This window comes from Peromyscus leucopus, chromosome 7 (assembly GCF_004664715.2).
Source record: "Peromyscus leucopus breed LL Stock chromosome 7, UCI_PerLeu_2.1, whole genome shotgun sequence".
NCBI classification, from domain to species: Eukaryota; Metazoa; Chordata; class Mammalia; order Rodentia; family Cricetidae; genus Peromyscus; species Peromyscus leucopus.
The window spans coordinates 84,781,885-84,801,769 of record NC_051069.1 but is presented as its reverse complement, the minus strand read 5'-3'; the positions used below and the strand labels follow the sequence as shown (position 1 = coordinate 84,801,769).

The 19,885-nt window shown below is 42.0% G+C and overlaps 1 protein-coding gene across 1 annotated transcript in view; it reads left to right on the top strand.

Annotated features, from left to right (window-relative positions):
- Atp1b3 (ATPase Na+/K+ transporting subunit beta 3) overlaps nucleotides 1-19,885 on the top strand; it is a 34,592-nt gene that overhangs the window by 1,404 nt on the left and 13,303 nt on the right. The window contains exons 2-3 of the mRNA XM_028866028.2: nucleotides 16,665-16,793; nucleotides 19,510-19,617. Coding sequence (XP_028721861.1) covers nucleotides 16,665-16,793; nucleotides 19,510-19,617 — 237 coding nt within the window. The remainder of the gene's footprint in view (nucleotides 1-16,664; nucleotides 16,794-19,509; nucleotides 19,618-19,885) is intronic.

Below are 19,885 nucleotides of genomic sequence, written 5' to 3'. Positions count from 1 at the left end.
TGTTTTTTGTTTTTCCTTAAATTCCCAACCTCCACTCCAGAAACGAGGAAAATGAGACCCAGAGGTTGTGATTTTGCCTATGTAAAATTACATATTCCACGGGGCCAAGAAAAGAGCCCAGTCTCCTTTAATCCCAGTCCAGTGGTTGTATTATCTTACAGATGCCTTGCCTAACTGCCCAGTAATCATGTACGACTTTTATTTAAATTGCTGTCTTTTCTTGGGAGCACACTATGTGATGAAGAAATAAATCTTCCACCCAGAGTTAAAAGGAGAATGATGAAAATTGCTTGTTTCTGGAGGATACTTTCAACCGAAGCGACTTGGGGGTGGGGTGGGGGGAGATTTATTTTTGTAGGTTACCATTTGCCTTCTTGTCTGCCTTTCTCACGTCTAGCACTGAGCGTCTTCACTTTGCTAGCGCTTCTGGAGGTCCTCCCCGGAGCCCGGACTGGCCTCAGGCTAACTTCTGGGTCGTCCTCTTGTCTCAGCCACTTACATGAGTGGACCATCATGGCAGCTCAGACGGTGCTGTTGTAGAATAGAGATTTCCTTGGTAATAGGCATTTAAATAGTAAGTTGTACAAAGTATCTCAGAATTGGGCAAAGTATAAGGGTTGTAGCAGAAAGAATTAGGCAAAACTTCTTTACAGAATCAGTATTTATTAGCCCTATGCTCAAATAGTAAATTTCGAGTTTATTGTAATTGTAAGCCTGTGCAGATTGCATGGCTGGTTAGATTCCAGCACAAGGACATTCTTTTAAGAAAATGTGGGTGGGAGGAGGCTGGAGTCCATTCTCAGCCTTCAAGGCCAAGGACCTAGTGGTCTTGGCGGGTCTGCTTTGGAGAAGGGCTCCTACACTCTGGCTTTACCGAGGTTTGGACAGGTAGGTGCCTATGGGGCTGTCTGCTAAGAGGGTGCTTTTTACTTAAAGTCATCGAAGCCCTGTGTGAGCCAGCTGCCTGATCCACCATTAACATTCTGGTAGGTCTTTTCGCAGTTTGTATGATTTTTTGTTTGTTTGCTTTAAGCCAAAAGAGATCATAACCATATAATCGTCTAAGTATTTGTAAACACCTTCCTATGTTAAAATGATCTATATCACCATTTTTATTAATTTATTTACTTGACTGGTATCCCACTGTATAAATATCCTTTTTCCCCACTATATGTACTGGTCCATCCTTCATCCCCTGCCCCCCTCCTTGGAATCTGTTGAAACTGATAGGATTTCTAGGCTGCTCATACAAATTTGAGAGTTTGAAAACATGTTGTCATTGGTGCCTTCCTGGAAATTTGTCTGAGTATATTCCCACCAGTGAGGGTGTGATGGTGTTTTATCTTCCAAGCTGAAGCTATTCTTAACTTTGTGATTGCTTTTACATTTTCTGGTAATAGCTTTTTTATTCTTGGAAAAAAAAAACTCTTTATGTGGGCAAATATTTATCATAAATTTAATGTATGTAGGTGGTTGTAAAGAAAAACGGCGATTTTTTTTTTTTTTTTTTTTTTTACTTTGTAAAGTTGCTCAGTCTGTTTTGTATAAAGACCTCCCTTCCAAGATTTTATAAAGATGTCCATAGTTTTCTGGTTTTATTATACTTAGGTCTGCAGCATGTTCCATCTTGATCTGAGGTGTTTCCTTTTACAAAGTATGTTAGATATTTTAAAAATCTTATATTTAAAATAATTTTATGCCAGTTGTGGTGGCGCACGCCTTTAATCCTGGGAGGCAGAGGCAGGAGGATTTCTGTGAGTTCCAGGACAGCCAGAGTTGTTACACAGAGGAACCCTGTCTGTACTTTTGCTGTAAATATTTTAGAAAATGAATTTTTTTGCTTGTTGCATCACATTACCATATTGAAAACAGCTGTCTGAAGTTTTTGAGTAGCTGCTGCCCTGTGTATTTACTTGATAATCTTGCACACTGGGTTACAGCAGTCTCAGAATGCCTGCATACACCTCAGTTAGTTTCCCTAACAGCCCTGTAAAGCAGAGGCAGTGTGGGGATTGAGGTATACCTAGTGTTTGTTTCTGAAACTGAACAGTAAGCACACAGCAGGAATAAGTATTGCCATTTCTGACAAAACAGAACAAGAAATGTTGGTGCCTGGTGCCTGATTCTGCAGACATTAAATAAGCTTGTGAATTAGACACAATGAGAGCTAATGTAGTGTTAAGGTAGGCAGTGTACCGTGTGTTGCAGATAAATTTGTTTGGTTGTTTGGAGTCCTGCGAGCTCTCCCACCTCCACTTCCTGAGTCTGGGATTATAGGCATTGGTTACCACATCTGGTTTACAAGTAACATGTAATTATGGCATATAGTAGCAAAAAACATACCTAAGGAAGAGTTGTTTATTATTGTTTCTGTATATTGTGTGTATAGATACACTGTAAAAAATAAATTTACATCAGGTACCAAATACTGTGATGTAAGCCAGCGGTGGTAGCGCACACCTTTAATCCCAGCACTCGGGAGGCAGAGGCAGGCGGATCTCTGTGAGTTCGAGGCCAGCCTGAACTACAGAGGGAGTTCAGGAAAGGCGCAAAACTACACACAGAAACCCTGTCTCGAAAAAATAAAAAAAAATAAAAAAAAAAAACAAATACTGTGATGTAAGAAATATGTTTCCAGCAGGAATTGTACACAAGACTTAGGTGAGAAAAGTCACTTAGTGAGAGGACAGAATCCTAGATCAGAGGTTTTGTTTTGTAAGTTATGCCCGGCATGGTATCATTAAAGATACACTTGGGGCATTCTTTGGAGTCCATTATCTTATTTTGTTTGTCTATTGATCAGTGTTGTAAATTAATATTGACTTAGAACTCAAGATTCTGATTACTAAGCGTAGTCACATAAATTCTGGTCCATAACTAGCCGACTGCATGTGTCCATATGCCTACTCTGTCATTGTAGATCCATGGAATGCCATTTTGGCAACTACTTGCTTCCATTCTGGGTCAGACCTTAGCAAATGTTCTGCACAGGAGAATAGATTCCATCTAATGGTAGTGTCTAGCTGTAGGAGAAGGCAAGTGTGTTTATCATTCCAGTATTCTGTAGCTTTATAAGGTGGTTGTCTTTGTCTAGTGAGTAAGACATTTGTGAAATTTTACAGATATGGGCACTTTTGAAAAATTACAAGCCTTACCTTACCTTACCTTGTGTTCAGGTTATAAATGCAGGACGGTGGGGGAGGGGCAGCCCCAGATCAGGGCATGTACTGAACTGTCACCAGCAGGACTAAGACGTCACTCCTGGACTGTGCAGGAAGTAGACCTGTAGTGGATGGGAGGGAAGGAAAGAGGTCACAGGACCATTGTAACGCATGTATTTTAATGTTATTAAAGAACCTCACTCCCAAATGGTTTGTTTGCTTTTTCCTCCTCCCTTAAAGTAGATTTCTGAAAATTTATCAGAATTAAACTTGTACTAATAGGTAGCTTTTATTTTATTTTTTAAACTAGTTAATAGGTCAACATGACAGTCCACATCTGTAATTTCATCATTTGGAGATTGAAGATGGAATTATGAAGTAGAGGCAGGAGGATTGCTGTAAGTTCCAGGCCATCCTAGTTTATATATTGAGTTCAAGGACAGCCAGGGCACCATAGTGAGACTCTGCCTTAGAAAAACGAAACAAAGACCTACCTACAGTAACGATTTTGCAATGGTTTATTATTACATTTGATTAAGGACTAGTTATATAAGCACTGATTGTGTAAAAGAAAAAACAGTTACTTTTTTAAGGTTTACTGTTTTTACTTTTTTTTAAGATTTTATTTATTTGTATGTGTGTGAGTGTTTTGCCTGCATGCCTACCTCTGCACCCTGTGTGTGCTTGGTACCCTCAGAGGTCAGAGGAGGCTGTCCAATCCCCTTGGACTGGAGTTATGTATAGATGGTTATGAGCTACCATGAGACTGCTAGGATTCAAACCCAGGACTTCTGGAAGAGCAGTCAGTGCTCTTAATTGCTGAGCCATCTCTCCAGCCCCCAAAACATTTACTTTTGAAAGATAAATTTATTGTTTTCTGATATTTGTATTGTATTTATTTTAAGTAGAAATACTGCTGTTCTCTGACCATTTCATGTAGTTGCTGTTAACATTCTAATAGTCTCTTCTCCTATATGTAAATAAAAGTTTAAAGCTTATAATACTTAAAATATAGATAGCTGATTTTTGTCATTCTATGTTTAAAGAGAATGACTTTATCTTTTTAAAGCTTAGTTAATATATTAAGTATCCACGTTTCATTTTTCCTATTTGTTAATTATATATATATGTATATATACATATATATATTTGTGTGTGTGTGTATACACACGCACATGTAAATGTTTCAACTGTGCATGTGTAGAGGTCTCAAGACAACTTGTTAGAGTTGATCTCCTACCGTTGTGGGTCCCAGGGTCCTCTTGGTAGCAGATGCTTTTACTCACTAAGCTGTCTCGTTTAAAGACAGTTTTACTATGAAGACTTGAACTTGAGGCAGTCCTGCGACTGCCTTAGCTTCCAAAGTGCTAGTGCTAGATTACAGGCACAAAGGACTGTGTGTGCTTCCTTGTGCGGTGTATCCTCACAGCCTTAGTGTCGTTGTATCAGGATCCGAGGACTACATGTCTGTCTAGTCATAGGATTTTTTTATTATTATAAGCCTGCTGCCTAGCAGAGATCTTCCTGTGGTCTGACACTTATCTCTTTGTGATAGTCTGCACTGCTCTCGAGGCCTCCATGGTCTGGAATGACCAGCTTATTCCTTTCTCCATGCTGTTCATTCTCTTCGTATTAATTCTCCCTGTTGGACTTCTTTTGCATGTCAGATCTGCCACAAGCCTTCTGATGTACTCTAAGTGAAAATAATATCACTTATTTCTCATAATATCTTAACCTGGTGTGTGTATTCCATAATGCAGGATTTTCACCTGCAATTATATCCCTGTAGCATCTAGTAGTGTGTGTTTTGGGACGAGCAATGTTTTAGCTTGTGATTCATTTAGTCCTTGAAGTAAAATTGAGGGTTTTGAGTTAGTTGCTTTAGCTGTATATTGAAAGTTTGATGGCATTTGTTGTACAAAAAGTTGTAATTCAGTCAGCCAGATTACTCTGTGTTCCACTAAGTTTTGCACTGATTTTGAAGTTTCAAGTGTCATAATAAGGGTGAACCTATGCGCATGTATATAACTTGATGTCTTTCAGAAGTCCACTAAGAAGATGATCAGGCTGGGATAGAATACAGACCTAAATTCCAGTTCCACATTTGTATCTAAGCTTAGATTTCTCTTTGAAAAGCCTCTGGGCCTCTGTAAAGAGGAAAGGGTATGTAATTACAGATGTCACTGTATGAAGCCTGTCTGAATGCAGCAAACATTGAAGGACCAGATGAGTATTGTAGGCTTTGCTGACTGTACAGTGCCTGTTGGAGCTTTACTGGCACTCCAAGTGGATGACAGTTGTGTGAGTCTGTATTGATTACAAAAACGAGTTGCAACTGTTGACTCTAGACTTAAAAGTAGTCGTTGTGGGGGGCTGGAGAGAGGGCTCAGAGGTTAGGCGCACTGGCTGTTCTTCCAAAGGTCCTGAGTTCAAGTCCCAGCAACCACATGGTGGCTCACTGCCATCAGTAATGAGATCTGGTGCCCTCTTCTGGCCTGCAGGCATACATGCGGGCAGAACACTGTATACATAATAAATAAATTAAAAAAAAAAAAAAAAGTAGTCCTTGTGGACTGACTCAAGAAATAGTGAAGTGGGCCAGACTCAGTAGTGCACACCTGTAATCAATCCTAGCAACTGGGACATGGAGCAGGAGAACCAGAAGTTCAAGGCCAGTCTTTGCTACACAGCATAGTTTGAGGCCAGCCCGAGCTGTATGAGGCTGCCTCAACCCCCTCTATTCCCAAAAGAAGGCAAGGAAGGAAAAAACAATCGTGAACTGGTCTGAATGGCATATAGATTCTTGGGTTTCCTATTCTCATGTAACAGAGATAACACACTTGTTTGCAATTTTACAAGTAGATATCAGTAGATCCATTGCTTCTCTGGGCAATCACTATTTATTATTTGTGTTGGTGCTTTTAAACATGTGATGTTTGATGTATCTATTTTGGGTAGAAGTCTGTCAGCTTCTTATAAAAGCAAATACACACTTACATCCCAACCCAGCAGTTCTCCTATGTGTTTACCCAAGAGAAATGAAAACATGTCCACAAAAACACTTGTACAAGAATGTGCATAGTAGTTCTCTTCATAATAGCTCTAAACTGGAAACAGCCCCAGTGTCCACCAGTGGGAGAACAGACAGACAAACTGGTGTGTCTACCCAGTGGAAGACGACTCAGCTGTAAGAAATGTATTAAGGGCCGGGCGGTGGTGGCACACGCCTTTAATCCCAGCACTCAGGAGGCAGAACCAGGCGGATCTCTGTGAGTTTGAGGCCAGCCTGGTCTCCAAAGCGAGTTCCAGGAAAGGCGCAAAGCTACACATAGAAACCTTGTCTCGGAAAAAAAAAAAAAAAAAAAAAAAAAAAAAAAAAGAAAGAAAGAAAAATGTATTAAGGGCCACACGTGGATGATGGATAATGCTGAGTGTGGTGGCACATGCCTCTGATCCCAGCAGTTGGCAGTTTGAGGCTAGCCTGGTATACATAGGGATTGCTAGACCAGCCAGAGCTACATCATAAGACCGTGTATTTTAAAAAACAAGCAAACAAACAAACACCCTCGTAATATGATTGGGAACGCTTCACTGAAGAAAGTACATACTACATGATTTCATTTGCATGCGGTGGAAATGTCCAGAATGATGGCCGCATTTAGAGCAGGGGGAATAGAGATCTACTGTGATGGTGTGAGGTTCTGTCTTTGGTAGGAGTTGGGATTACAAAGATGAACGGATTTTGTCAAATGATCTGTTGGAGATTAATCTGGTTTTTTTAATGCAAACTTGCCCCTCAACTTTAGCTAGTAGGATGCTGTATGGTTTGGGGGTGAAGGACATTGACACCTGCTGTTTGAACTGCATTCAGAAACCCGACACAGGAAGGTAAAATGGTAACTGTAGACTGAGTGGGCTTCTGGGTGATCACTGTTAAATTTCATTCAACTTGCCTGTGCATTTATTTGTAAGTAATACTGATTGAAATGGCATCACCAGTCTGTTTCCTACAGAAATTCCAGTTTTCAGGACTGGAGAGATGGCTCTGTGGTTAAGAGCACTCACCGGCTGCTCTTCCAGAGGACCCCGGTTCAATTCCCAGCACCACATGGCAGCTCACAACTGTGTAACTCCAAGATCTGACACCCTCACCCAGACATGCAAGCAAACACCAATATGCATAAGAAATAAAAACAATTTTTTAAAGATTTATTTATTTATTATGTTTACAGTGTTCTGCCTACATATATGCTTGCAGGCCAGAAGAGGGCACCAGATCTCATTATGGATGGTTGTGAGCCACCATGTGGGTGCTGGGAATTGAACTCAGGACCTCTGGAAGAGCAGCCAGTGCTCTTAACTGCTGAGGCATCTCTCCAGCACATAAAAATAATTTTTTAAAAAAAATTACAGTTTCCCATCAGCGCTTTCTTTTCTACTTTTATATGAAAAGACAGTTTGGGATTTTTTTTTTCTTTTTTTCTTTTTTTTTTCTATCTACCATGTCTTGCTGTGTTTCAGTACCAGTATATGCAGATTTGTTTAATTCTTCTGAACAACTGCATACAATTCCCTAGTGTACAGATTTATAGATTGCTTTTCTAAGTTATTTAGTGTTTGTGTCTGCATGTGATGGTGAGAGGGCACCCTTGTTGAGTTGGCTCTCTTTCCACTGTGGGCTCTGAGGATTGAACTCAGGTTGTAAGACTCTCAAGGCAAGCGTTTCACCCATTGAGCTGTCCTGCCAGCCCCCACCTTGTTCCTCATGAGCTGCTTCTCACTGACCTGTAGCCCAACAAGTAGATTGTGATGGCCAGCCAAGTGAGCCCCAGGGTTCTGCCCCGCTCCACCTCACCACAGTGCTGGGATTTCAAACCCCTGCAGCTCCTGCAACAACCTTTATGAGTGCTGTATCCATGTGAGTGTGTGCGCCCCATGAGTGCATTTGGAAGCCAGAGCAGAATGTCGGAGTCTTCCCTTGCTACTTTCCCCGTTACTGCCTTGAGACATGGGGTCTGTGATGAACTAGAAGCTCATGTCTTGGCTAGGTAGGCTGACTGGGTAGCCAATGAGCTCTGGGTATCTGCCTCTCTCTGCTTCCAGTGCTGGAAACACAGGCAGGAGCATCAGTGCCCAGCTTTTCACATGCATACTAGAGATTTGAACACTTACTGATTGAGCTACCTTCCCAGACCTGTGCTGTTGTTACTGCCTTTGTATATTTTTGTAGCTGTTTGTGCTTTTCTTTATTCTTTTTAAATATTTTAATTCTATTTTTTAGTCTACATTTAGTGTGCGTGTTCATTGTTGGAAATTAAACTTAGTTTTGTGCATGCTAGGTAAGTGCTGTACTACTGAACTAGATCCTCACCGTTGTTTAGAGACAAGGTCTCACTATGTAGCCCTGGCCGATCTGGAACTGGTTGTGCAGACCAGGCTGACCCAAAACTCAGTTTGTCTGCCCCATTCTACCAAGTGATAGCATGGGGCAGCTCCTGTGCCCAGCTTACTCCATCTTGTTTATTATTTTAGATGTATGTGTTTTGCCTGCATGCATTTGTGTGCATTGTGTGTGTGCCTAAAGAGGCCAGAAGAGGGCATTGGAGCTGCCATGTGGGGGCTGGTGCCCTTAACTGCTGTGCTTTCTCATCAGTTTCTCTTTTGGGTGTTTTTGAGACAGGGGTTCATGTGTAGCCCAGGCTTTACTCTGGTGTTTCTACCCTAAGTCGTAAGGCCTTAAGTCTAACCTAAGCAAGGTCTTATAGCCCAGGTTGTCTGGAACTAAAAATAGCCTAGATAGCACCAAACCCACAGAGTTGCAACAAATTTCCTTACAGTAACTGAGCTTCTCATCCTCCTTCCTTCAGAGTGCTGGATTACAGGCCTCTGCCATCACACCTAGTTTCATGCTGTGCTAGGAATTGAACCCTGGACTTCATGTGTGCTAGGCAAGTACTCTAAAATCTAAGCTATGTCCCCAGCCCCAGTTACTCTTCAACTAACTGAAAACCTGACATTTGTTCATCTCTTTTGAAAAGTCAATCTATTTTTTTAAAATGTGTTTTAATATGTATGGGGGGGGGTATACAAGTGAGTGTAGGTGCCAGCACAAATCCGAGGCATCAGATACTCCGGAGTTAGAGTTGGAAGAGGTTGTGACTACCTGCTGTGGGTGCTGGGAATTGAACTTGAGTCATCTGGAAGAGTGAGGAGTTCATGCTGAACTGTCTCCAGCTCTAGTGAATACACTTAGAGTATAGGTTTTTCTTTGGTTTCTGATTTGACTACATCATTTTGATATTCTATTTCAGTATTTTACAGTGTTTTATTTTTTATTACACTTATTTACTTTGCACATGTAAATAAAATGTTGCACATCATAATGTGGGGATGAAAGTGAGAGGACTCATTTCTTCTTCCACTGTACAGGTTCTGGGGATGAATTGAGGTGGTCAGGTGTGGTGCTAGGTGTCTTTACCTGCTGGCCTACCCTATCAGCCCTTTCTGTGTTTTGTTTAATAGTATTGAATCTAGGGCACAAAAAGCAAATGTTTTGCTATTGAGCTGTATCCACAGCCCAGTTTTTCTTTAAAAAAAAAAAATAATAAAATAAAAATTTTGGCTCAATGGTTATTTCAGAGACCATTTTCTTTCTTTCTTTCTTTCTTTTTTTTTTTTTGAGCCAGGGTTTCTCTGTGTAACAGTCCTGGCTGTCCTGGAACTCACTCTGTAAACCAGGTTGTCCTGAACTAACAGAGATTCCCGCCTGCCTCTGCCTCCTAAGTGCTGGGATCAAAGGCGTGCGCCACCATGCCTGGTTTATTTTTTTTTTTTTGAAACAAGATCATATGTAGCCTTGGTTGGCCTCAAACTATGTAGCCAAGAATGGCCTTGAACTCCTGATCTTCCTGCCTCAGCTTCTTAAGTGCTGGGATTACAGACATGTGCTACTGTACCTGCCTGTTTTTTAATTAAACATTTAAAAAATAGTTTTCTGGGGGTACAAGAGATACCAGGGATTGAACGCCAGGGCCTCACACCTGCTGAGAGGAGTTTATCACTGAGCTATACCTCTAGCCCACTTTTTTTTTTTCATTTAGTTCATGGCTAATTTGTGGGCAAATGCTCTTAGATTTGAAGAATGTGTTTTTTGACTACAAAGTTCTGTGTATCTTTTTTTTTTAATTTATTTATTTTTATTTTGTATACATTGGTGGTTTTCCTGAATGTATTTCTGTGTGAGTGGGTTGGATCCTGGAGTTACACATAGGCATGAGCTGCCATGTGGGTGCTGAGAATTGAACCTGGGTCCTCTGGAAGAGCAGCCAGTGCTCTTAACCACTGAGCCATCTCTCCAGCCCAGTTCTGTGTATCTTAGGCAACTTGGTTGTGTTTGAAAAATACTTGCTGTCCTTGTTATCACTCAATTTCTGGACATCTGGCAAAGGTACATTGAGTCTTTATTCATGATGGTGGGGCTATCTACATATTCATATATATATATACATAAAGCAAGAACAGTACTGCAGAATTTGAACCCACACAAAGTCGTGGAGGTTCCTAGCTCTAACACTGTCTCTTTTAACTTGAGTCGGGGCGTCATGTAACCAAGCACGCACAAGGCCCTGACATCAGTCCCCAGCACTGCAAATCAGTAAATCAAAATGCTAAACAGGACTGAAGATATAGCTCAACTATAGAGTGCTTACCAGCACCACAGGGTCCTTGGTCTGATCCACAACAGCAGGGGCGGGGACCTCACTAAGCTCAGAAGTACATGAGACCCAACAGTTCAACACAGAGATAAATACCTAAGAGTATTTCGGGAATATTCTAGCCTAGTTTGTAATGGTAGCTCAAAGGTCAGTGAAATGTATATCAATACAATTTCAGCCACAGAAAGGGCTGAAATGCTCATACATGTTTAGATATAAAAGAAGACATCTCTGTTTATGTAACATATTTAGAAAATAGGTTAAAAAATTTGTGATTGCAGGAACCTGGTGAGGTAGAGGACAAAGAATGAAGATAAGTATGGAGTAGGTAGGAGATAGATCTTGTTTAAAATATTCTGAAATGTTTTGTGGTCAAGTTGTATAAATCTGGACATAACTAGAAACAGTTAAACTACATAGTACATTTGAATGTCGGTGCAAACCATATACTAGTAACATTCTAGTTTTATGTTTGTTTTTTTCTTTTTTCCTAATTTGTTGTTGTTTGAATTCTAATAACTCGCACAAAGCCTCACAAGATGGTCAGTATTGCAGCAGGCTGCACTACAATAAAATAAATGAAAGAGAAGACATGGGGAGGGGGAGGATACAAAGTGAACATGTATGACACTGTCAGAATAAAAGATTAAAAATTGGCCGGGCAGTGGTGGCGCACGCCTTTAATCCCAGCACTCGGGAGGCAGAGGCAGGCGGATCTCTGTGAGTTCGAGGCCAGCCTGGGCTACCAAGTGAGTTCCAGGAAAGTCGCAAAGCTACACAGAGAAACCCTGTCTTGAAAAAACAAAACAAAACAAAACAAAACAAAAAAAAAGTAATTCTGTGCACCACACTAATTTTAAAAAATTAGTGTATCTGAATTTTTAATCTTTTTTTTTTTTTTTTTTTTTTTGAGACAGGGTTTCTCTTGTGTAGCTTTGCGCCTTTCCTGGAACTCACTTGGTAGCCCAGGCTGGCCTCAAACTCACAGAGATCCGCCTGGCTCTGCCTCCCGAGTGCTGGGATTAAAGGCGTGTGCCACCACCGCCCGGCCAGAATTACTTTTTTTAAAGAATACTTGCTGCTGCCTTAAAACAATTAAAACTATAAACAGAGTGGTTATTTATCAGGTGAAAGTTTCAGGCCACAGAATCCTCTGAGCTGTCTTTCATGTCAGGTGCCTGTGGGTAACTAGAGGGTGTGTACTCAGGGCTGCTTCTGTTTCGGCTCTGTCTTTCTGAGCCAGGGCCTCACACAGTAGCCCAGGCTGACTCCACTTCACTGCTATACTTTTGTCCAGGCCTCTGACACAGGCTGGTGGTGTATGTTGAAGAACTTGGTCTTTATCCTAGGTTTCTGGTATGATCTTTAAAACCCTGGGATTTTCTGGGTGATAGTCTTGGTTATGCTGATAAAGAATTTAAGTGAGATCCCTGGCTGCAGGATGAGGGCTGGTTACCTGAAAGGCCACCCAAGGATCCAATGGTTTAGGGACATTGAACTCTGTTGACTTCCAGGGAAGGAAGAAGGGGTTGTTAATTGAGTCCCTTGAGCAGCCTAGGATTCAGTCAAGCCTCACTAAAAGATGAGACCCCAGTACACACTAAGCTGTATTTGGGGGGCCCCCAGGGTATGGAACAGATGTGCTGGAGGCTTGCCCTGACCCCAGGACCTGATAGAAACCCTGCATCCCTCCTGGACCTGTGTGCTTGCTTTATGACTCAAAATCCCAAATACAGCTCTCCTGAGTTCTGTTGGGATTTTCTAGCAAGGAATGGAAGCTGAGGGCTAAGGAGAAAAGTATTTCCAAGATATTGCTGGGCCCCAGCCTCCTCCTGTGTACTCATTCCAGTGGAGCATCTGAGGCCTGTATTCACCTGGTGGCAGGGCTACATTTTACAGTTAGAGCTGAACCAGAGTGGTAGGGTGGGATGGGACTGGTTTGTTTGTTTGCTTCTTCCTTTCTTTCTTTCTTTCCTTCTTTCTTTCTTTCTTTCTTTCTTTCTTTCTTTCTTTCTTTCTCTCTCTCTCTCTCTCTCTCTCTCTCTCTCTCTCTCTCTCTCTCTCTCTTCCTTCCTTCCTTCCTTCCCTCCCTCTCTCTCTCTTTCAAGATTTTATTATTTATGTATATGAGTGCTTTATCTGCACGTACAACTTTATGCCAGAAGATGGCATCAGATCCCACTAGAGATGGCTGTGAGCCACCATGTGGTTGCTGGGAGTTGAACTCAGGACCTCTGGAAGAGCAGGCAGTGCTCTTAATCACTGAGCCATCTCTCCAGCCCCTGGGACTGGTTTCTTTAGTGAGACAGGGTAAACCTTGGCCAGATTTCTTGCCTCTTAGTTGTGTAGATAACACATGAACCAGACCTCAAGTAAGCTTTTTTTTTTTTCTTTTTCTTTTTTGAGTAGATGCAGTTGATTAGGTTAAACTTGAAACCTTGAGTTTGCTGTGAAACCTCATTGCAGTTCCATTCCAAACATGTTTCTTTTATCTTATCAACTCTCTTGAGTTGGAACCTGAGACCCACATGCTGGAGAAGAGGACCTGAGAGTTGTCCTGCCTGCCACAGCAGTCCCACATGCACACAATAGTGAATGGGAAAGCAAAAACACCTTGACTTTCCAGGTTTCCTTTCTGTGAACTGAATACTTAGCTAGGTGCCACTGTTAACTTCTTTTGGGGGGCAGGAGGGAGAAGTGGAAGTCAGAACTAGATTAGATCGGGGCAAACTAGCAAGACCCACGGTAACCGTGGCTCACTGGCTCCAGCTGGAGCTCTGTCCCAGCGCTCCCTCGTCATCAGAAACCAGGGAGGTGCAGTTCGAAAGTTGGGCTTCTCAAGACCAAAAATAAAGGTCTGGGCTCGATCCCCAGTATGATGGGAGAAAAGAAAAGAAAAAGCAGGAGGAGGTCAGCCACGCCCTCTGAAGAGGAAAGGCTTTCTAGTTGTCCGTCCGTCCGTCCGTCCATGCTGACAGGTCCTGGAGCAGAAGGTCGTGTTTGTGGGAATGCTGTACAGCAAGAGTGGCTTTTGCAGAGAATGCTGTTCAGTAATAAACTGGACCCCTTCCCTTCTCTTTCTTTCTGGCAGGGCTCTGCTGTGTAACCTTGGTTGTCCTAGAACTCACTTTGTAGTCCAGGCTGGCCTCCATTCTGTGACTAGCCTCCTGCTGCAGCCTCCCTTGTGCTGAGATCACAGCTGTGACTTACCATGCCTGGCTGGCTGTGATACTTCATCGGGTTTTTTTTGTTTTTTCTTTCTTCTTTTTTTTCTCTCTCGTATGTGTGTTTTGCCTGCATAATGCACGCTTCACAAGCTTGCCTGATGCCCTTCAAGGGCAGAAGAGGGCATTGTACTTTCTGGAACTGGAGTTGAGGATGGATGTGAACCACCATTGTAGGTGTTGTGATTTGAACCTGGATCCTTTACAAGATCAACAAGTGCTCTTTAACTGCTGAGCTGTCTCTCCAGCCCCATTTCTTCAGAATCTTTAAATTCATGTTAGTGTCTTTTGGTTATTTTGTTGGTGATGCTGTGTGGATTTTTTGTTTTGTTTTTTGTTGTTGTTTTGGGTTTTTTGTTTTTTTTTCCTAGATAGGGTTTCTCTGTGTAGCCCTGGAACTCGATTTGTAGATCAGGCTGGCCTTGAACTCATAGATCCCCCTGCCTCTGCCTCTCAAGTGCTGGGATTAAAGGCGCATGCCACCACTGCCTAGCCCTTATGTGAAGTTTTAACACTTTTTATTGTGTTGTTCATATCATAAGTTTCATTTATACTGGTTTTCCTGGAAATTTCAAGTTGGAAAATGTGAGAACATTTTGAGGTGATTCTTAAGCACTTTTCTTCCATACTGACCAGCGAGCTTTCTTGGCCGCCTTCCGTCTTCCTGTGTTCTGTCAGTGTGACCTCCTTAGGCTGCGTGCTGGGTGACTCTGGTTTTATCATTTCCCGGGCACCTGGAGCTGAATGCCTCACGCTGCTGCCTCTTCTGGTGGCGGGGGCTGTTTCTTTTCTCACTGTAGCATGTGACTCACCCCATGAGGTTTTTGTTTGTTTTGTTTGTTTGTTTGTTTTCTTTTTCTTTTTTCTTTTTCTGCAGCAGGACCGAAGTGGGTGGTGGGAAGCGATGCTGCCGGAAGGTGATATCTGTCTGTCTTCCTTCTGTCTTCTCAACTCTATCTCCTGGTAACTGGGAGGAAGGGTAGGATGCTAATCTAAAGTAACATGGAATTGATTAGACTGTCTCCCTTTGAAGTGGATTCTTGGCCTGCAATTGAGAAAGTTTATCTAGCTTTGGGCATAATCTGTTTTGGGATCTTGTTCTTTGAGAATCGAAGAAAGTTGTGTATCAACTTGTGGGGTGTGGATGGATATGTTCAAATTTTCATTATTACGGAAATTTATGAGCCCTTTGAATTTGTTCCTGTGGGAGTCCTCTTGGGAATCCCTGCCGTGTCTCTACTCAGAAGGGACTTTGGCAAATATTAAGATGGGAGTAAAGTAAACTGGTAAGATGTCAACTCGTGGAGTTGAATGTTGTTTAGTCCCCCCCCCCCACATCATTTTTAAAAACATTGAAATAGAAATAAGACTTCTGATATATAATTTTGAGGATAGTTATTTCTGTTAGAACTTGGAATGTAAGTGAGGGGGAAAATACTGGTTATTTTTGGTGTTCCCAAAACAAATCATTGGCTTGAGATAGACGCAAGTGTTTCCCAGTTAGAGGGGCGGGATTAAGTTTGGGTGTTGAAATTGTCTGTCACAGGGCGCTCTCAGCGCAGCTGCAGGCCTTGCTCCTGCAGCCCAGGGCCTGCTTCTGCTCTTGCCTCCTCTCTCTGCATGTCTGCATGAGCCAGCCCTTCTGCTTAGCCAGTGTTTTCCAGACTCCAGTGAATTTCATCGTTGTGATTTTCTTCCTTCTCTGCACATTTCTTGGTTATTCTCTAAGTCAACTTAGCCTTTAAAGCATAAAAGCAAAGCCAGGTGTGGTAGCATATGCCTTTAATCCCAGCACTCAACAGGTACGTCTTTGAGTTCACACCAAGCTGGTCTTCATAGCAAGTTCCAAGCTAGTCAAGGCTGCATATCAAGACCTTGTCTCAAAAAGCTTTAAAAAAAAAAAAAGGCCAAAAAAAAAAAAAGCCCCACCACCACCAAAACCCTAACAACTTTATTGTATATAAAGTGTCTGAAATACAGGTATAGAGGAGGATTTTTTTTTTTTAACTTGCCACTTAAACATATAAGTATGTCGGGGGAGGCTATCCCACCTAAAGACATCTTAGTTTTGAGGGCATGAAATTCTTCTTGGGAAACACTCCCCTGTGTGCTGGACTTTTAAAGCTCCTTTTTTTGTTTGCTTGTTTGGTTTTGGTTTTTGGGACAGGTTTTTCTGTGTAGCTGTGGCTGTCCTAGAACTTGTTTTGTAGATCAGGCTGGCCTTGAACTCATAAAGATCTGCTGCCTTTGTTTCCCCAGTGCTGGAATTAAAGATGTGTGCTGCTGCCACCCGGCTAAAGTTCTAACTTGAACCAGCGTATGCGTAGTGGAAACTTTGCAGGAAGGACATGATGAGAGGAGGGAGGGCTCATGGGGTCCAGGCAGCTGCTTGCCATAACTCCTTGCTTAGACAACCTCCGTACCCTCAATATGAGGATACTTGGCTGCATGCATGGCAAAGCATGGGTTCATAGCCTTGCAATGAACAGTTGGTTTGCCCCTTATAGCCCAATGTGAGTCCCTGTGTATATCTCCGCATCTCACTTGTGTTCATCTCTCTGCAGGTCTGATCTTGCTCTTCTACCTAGTTTTTTATGGGTTCTTGGCTGCACTCTTCACATTCACAATGTGGGCCATGCTCCAGACTCTGAATGATGAGATTCCGAAATACCGAGACCAGATTCGTAGTCCAGGTAACGATGTTGACATTATCATAGCTTTTAAAAATCACAGCATCTAGAAGTTAAACCTTAGAGTTCGGGAATATGAACGATTTCTTTCCTACTTACCTGCTGGTTTCACTTACTGGTAAGTTTAGAATCCTTTGACAAGAATAAGCAGAAATGAATGTTGGAGTCGTTATGAAGAGTTGGTATGGTTTCGCGAATACTGTTATAGCACTTTCATACTGCCTTCAGTAAGTTACATATGAAGCACATATTTTGGCTCTGGCTTGAGTTATACTATTAGTCTTATAAAATAGATGCTTTGTGGTTTTAATTGCTTGTATGGAAGTGGTAAATACGTCATGAGAGAATAAAATCAGTGTGTTCTTTATATGCCTAATTCTCTGTTGTCATTTAAAAATCTGTTATACTAAAAAAATAGACTTACCTGAAGTGTTGCTTATATAAACTACATTTTCTTTTTTCTATTTCTTTTTTTTTTTCTTTCAGTTTTTTTCGAGACACGGTTTCTCTGGGTAGTTTTGGTGCCTGTCCTGGATCTCTCTCTGTAGATCAGGCTATCCTCGAACTCACAGAGATCCGCCTGGCTGTGCTTCCCAAGTGCTGGGATTAAAGGCATGCGCCACCACCAACCGGCTCTAAACTACATTTTCTTCACCTGATTTTATTCTTTTGAAACAGTTTTTGAATGCTAGTTCTGCCTCGGGAGTAGGACAGGGCCCCTGGCCTCAGGGAGCTGACAGTGTTTGTTTGGCAATACTGGAAACTGAACTGTATAATATTCATTACCACTCCCCACCCCACCGCAAAGGCTAAGGAAGTGCTCTGGCACCAGGTTACATCCCTAGCCTGGTCCTGGCCTTTTCAGCAGAGTAAATAATGACTTGTTAGCAAAAGTGAAAAAGAGCTCCATAAAGTAAGAGAGGTTAGTGAGGAACCGGTCTTGATGACATTTCCAGAGGAAAAGCATGCATGAGATTCCCCAGATAAACACGTTTTTAGCACGTGCCTGTCCAGAGGAGTAGAATCTGGTTAGCAAAGAGAGTGGGCAAAGTGGGAAGCTGCTCTCGAGAACTTTGTTAGTAATTTGGATGTGTCTTCCAGGGACCACTTGGCAATGTCTAGAGTCACTGTTAGTTGTTGGAACTGCAGTGGTAGTTGCTAGTAAAAGCCAGGGATGCTGCTGAGCAGGACAGCCTGCCTTCCCAGCAGACCTATCAGCTCAAACTCATGCTGAGGCTAAGGAACCCTGTCTATTCTTTCTCCTGTGTGAACTTCTGAGCCATCTTCTCAGCCACTCCACACCAACTTCCCAGCCACTTTTGGTGGTGGTTCCAGTTTCTTTTGTTTACACCTAATACACTTTTTTGCCCTCTGCCTACACTAATTTAAATTTCATTTTCTTGCCATCTAAATTATATGACTTTGTTATTATCAACCATAGTCTGATCTACTTCAGAAAATGCTAAACTGTTTGTAATTGTATAAACCATCTAAACAGTAAAGTGTGTTCAAAACGGAGTTCTATAATAATATCAGTTGTATTGTAGTTTTACAGTATAAATAAGTAAATATATAAACACATATATGTGTATTTAGTACAAATTAGGTAAGAGAAATGTTTACATTAAAGTTGGAAGCCATGTTATTCTTTATAGACAAGTATGTTTGCCTTTTGTTTGCTCCATAATGCATGGGTATCAACTTCTGATGTGAAATTGTTACTGATTGTGATTCAGATTTGATACGTAACAAACATACTTGAGTGCTGGAGCAACACTTATTGAAAGAAGAATATTTTCTACAGGGTTCTAAATGGAAACTCTTTAACTAAAAGAGTAGGCTGTCTTTGATATGTTTTCAGAGTTGTATTTTGAATGATAAAGTGCTTAGACAGAGCAGAGGTGCCCCTGCTGGTGGCTGATACTTACACTCCTAGTATTCTGGTATGCTAAGATGCTTGTTGTTTATCTGAAGCAGCAAGCATACAGAAAAACCTAAAATAGCATTTGATAGAAACCTGAGTTTAGAAAGTTCCAAGTCAGAGCTAGGGACATATCTCGGTGGTAAGAGAACTTGCTATGTAAACGTGGGGACCTGAGTTCAGATTCCAACAGTCAGTAAAAGCTAGGCATTGCCACTTATACCAGTAACTCCAGTGGAGAGGGTAAGGCAGGGAGCTGAGCAGAAAAACGGTCTGCTCTAGATTCACGGAGAGACCCCAGGTCAAGGACAAGGTAGAAACTGATAGAGTAGGAATACTTGAAGTTGTCCTCTGGTATGTGTGTGTGCGCGTATCTCACCCACCCTGCCCTCCCACGCACGAACACATGCATGCAGCATTTGCAGGGTTGGTTTGTTTGTGGTGTTTGGTTTGTTTTTTGTTGAAACTAGCTCTGTAGACCAGGGTAGCCTTGAAGTGACAGAGATCCACCTGCCTCTGCCTCCCAAGTGCTGGGATTAAAGGCACACAGACCTGGCAAAACATGTTTTAAAGTAAGGAGTGATGGTTATAATTAACTGAAAATAATAAAATTTAGGGACTGTTTCTAATTAATTTGTCTAACTAGTTGTAAAGATTTGAGCTCTTTTAGATGTCTTTCATAATTGGATCCAAATAGAGAGTTGTTGATAATGGTAACGTTTGCAGCGTATCTGTGGACACATGGCCCCAAGGAAAGAGGAGCAGTTCTTACTGTTAATCCTCCCTGTCTCTTTTTAGGACTTATGGTTTTTCCAAAACCACTGACTGCCTTGGAATATACGTACAGCATGTCTGAGCAACCTACTTTTGAAAAGTTCACCAAAGAACTGAAGAGGTTCCTAAAGCGTAAGTGTGTTGTCCTAGAAGATGGAGAGCTTAGAGTTCCTGCCGAGCCCAGAGCCACACACAGCCGCCTTTAGAAGCAGCATCTTTAGTCTGTTTTCTGATCTTATTCTCCCCTTTCAAACACAGACAGCTGGGAAGGTCTGAAGTAAGCTCACTGTTAGTTGGAAGACTAAAGCCAAATCTGTGTCCTGTACAGCAGTGCCTCTGTGCTGCTGGAAATGGAGCATGGTACCTCCCACTGCCTGACCACGGCCCAGTGTGGAACTCT